General features: G+C 38.5%; 1 protein-coding gene across 3 annotated transcripts in view; it reads left to right on the top strand.

The window, feature by feature from the left end:
* The window catches only part of LOC109468187 (von Willebrand factor D and EGF domain-containing protein-like), a 36,617-nt gene that overhangs the window by 10,578 nt on the left and 23,560 nt on the right, over window positions 1-2,479 (top strand). For all 3 annotated transcript variants that reach the window (XM_019766443.1, XM_019766442.1, XM_019766441.1), the window contains exon 5: window positions 2,152-2,423. In XM_019766443.1, the coding sequence (XP_019622002.1) occupies window positions 2,152-2,423 (272 nt within the window). The remainder of the gene's footprint in view (window positions 1-2,151; window positions 2,424-2,479) is intronic.

Genomic DNA, 2,479 nt, shown 5'->3' with positions numbered 1-2,479 from the left:
TTTTTTTTAAANAGACTGAACACCTAAGTTTCAAATTATCATATTATAAGGTAAGCCTACATTCACAATTACTATAATTTAGTTAATTAAATTGTTCATATTTCAGATATCGAATTGTGCTTCTATCAATACATCATATCAATTCTGCTTTCTGCTGCTCATCATCTGCCATATCTTCTGTTCACTTTGACATCAACTTTGGAACTGGCTTGGTATGACTGATTAGCTCTTATATACCCAGTCACCAACTAACTGGAAAAAGCGGTTTAGCACATTGGGTCTCTAACTCATAATGGCCTGATGCAAATGTCTCTGTTTTACATTTCAGTGGCAAAAAAATTGAGTGATGTTGGGTAATGATTGAGGTGTGAAAATATTCAGTCTATTTTCCAAAACATTTTAGGTAACTAATATGACTGTGCCCTGCTAGGATAAGGTAACTAATATGACTGTGCCCTGCTAGAATAAGGTAACTAATATGACTGTGCCCTGTTAGAATTAGGTAACTAATATGACTGTGCCCTGCTAGAATAAGGTAACTAATATGACTGTGCCCTGCTAGAATTAGGTAACTAATATGACTGTGCCCTGCTAGAATTAGGTAACTAATATGACTGTGCCCTGCTAGAATTAGGTAACTAATATGACTGTGCCCTGCTAGAATTAGGTAACTAATATGACTGTGCCCTGCTAGAATTAGGTAACTAATATGACTGTGCCCTGCTAGAATCGTATAAATACGATTCCCATCTCTACTAGAAGAGATGCCAACTCTACTGGATTTGCATCTCTACTGTGACATATACATACATGTATACTTCAATTTACTACCAGTTCTGTATATACTCCTATTTGTGTCCGTTTGATGACTCTTTTGAAGGTACAGATGTTCTGATGTGATCTGGAAGAGTATTGTATGATTTCGAGCACCTGTAAATAAAAGTCGTAGTAACTGCTGATGTTCTTGGATTTTGCGGTTTTAAACTATCCCTTGTTGCAGATCTCGTGCTGTAACTCAGCTGGTTAGATACAAGCTGTAGTTTACTGTAAAGTGTTGTCGGTTGCTTATAGAAGAGCAACTTGTGGAAGGCACATATGTTGTAGTCGTAGAGTCTTTCATTAACAGTGAGCCAAGATAACACAAGTCCCCCTGCCTTATTCTGCATTACTTGGAGTACGGTGATGTTCTTTTGTGAGGTAGGGAACCATACCGCTGTACAGTAGTGCAAGTGTGTCAAGGTAAGTGTCTCCGCCAGCAGTTTAAGCAACGATTGGTCAAAATATGCTGAATTTCTGATAACCCCCAAGGATCGAGCCATTTTCTTAAAAGTATCTTTTTATATGGAAATCCCATGTAAGACATTCATCTCATGTGCTACCGAGTAACTTCATACTTGTTGTATTGGACTCCCATCAATAAGGTGAGTTGGAGTTTCTTTGACAGTTTATTACCAAGCAACATACACTTTGTCTTAGATACTAAACGCACCTATTTATCACATATATTATTCATATCTGTCTGTCTATAGTCTGATCATTACTCTCTCCATTGATGGCGCACACACAAAAGGTAGATTTTGTGCCGTTGAAATGAACACATTATTCTCTTCCTGCCAAATAACTACCCATCCAATCAACCGCTGTTTCTGAGAAACCGTAACATGCCAGTTTGTAACAAATGTAGCAAATTGCTGGGATCCACCAAGTCAAAGCAGCTGAGAAATCCTGGAAAATACCTCAACGATGTTCCAGTGGTCGATTTTATAGGAAAAAGTCATCAATTCGTACTTTGACTGTCAATCAATAGTTCTTACTTATAAATCTGCATATCTGCACAGGTTCTGTAGTGTTACTGACGAACCGTTGTGGATATTACCTGAAACGTCTGACCGTTTCCAAAATCCTATCCAGTTGCTTGTTTTTAGGCGTTTATGATATTGTTTATGATAGATTAGCTATTGATGTAACCCAACAGAAATGTGTTCTTCACATTTACAGCTACTTCCAATAACCATTTGATTTTCTTTTTGCAGGTCTAGATATACGGAAGTATGGCTGTATCAAGTATTAAACATGCATTTGCTATCTGATGAATTTCTAATGACCGTAACGAAGTTAAATTTTACAAAAAAAGTATGTTGTCTTGTTCAGCTGTCATCCCAGCCATAACCGAGATCCCTGTCCTACACCCACCTGAAGTCAGGAACAATACGGTGGAGTTTGACTGTGAGGTCAAGTACCCAGAAGATCCCCTAGCGCAGTTTGAAGTGGCGTTTTTGTTTGACAACGAGTATTTTTCTGAGGTACCGAACAAGACCCTTACAGCTGGGCAGAGGCGTGCAACTCTGGACGCAAAATACTTGGGCGAATACAAGATAGGTGTAGATCAGCAGAAGCACTGGGATTCAAAGATGGGCAAAGATGTAAGACAATAATTTCCATTTACTTCTTTCTTTCTTACTCCCTCTCCCTCTCTCTC

This window comes from Branchiostoma belcheri, unplaced genomic scaffold (assembly GCF_001625305.1).
Source record: "Branchiostoma belcheri isolate BF01 breed outbred unplaced genomic scaffold, Haploidv18h27 scaffold194, whole genome shotgun sequence".
Lineage (NCBI taxonomy): Eukaryota > Metazoa > Chordata > Leptocardii > Amphioxiformes > Branchiostomatidae > Branchiostoma > Branchiostoma belcheri.
The sequence above is the reverse complement of the archived record's forward strand: the minus strand, read 5'-3'. Positions and strand labels throughout refer to the sequence as shown.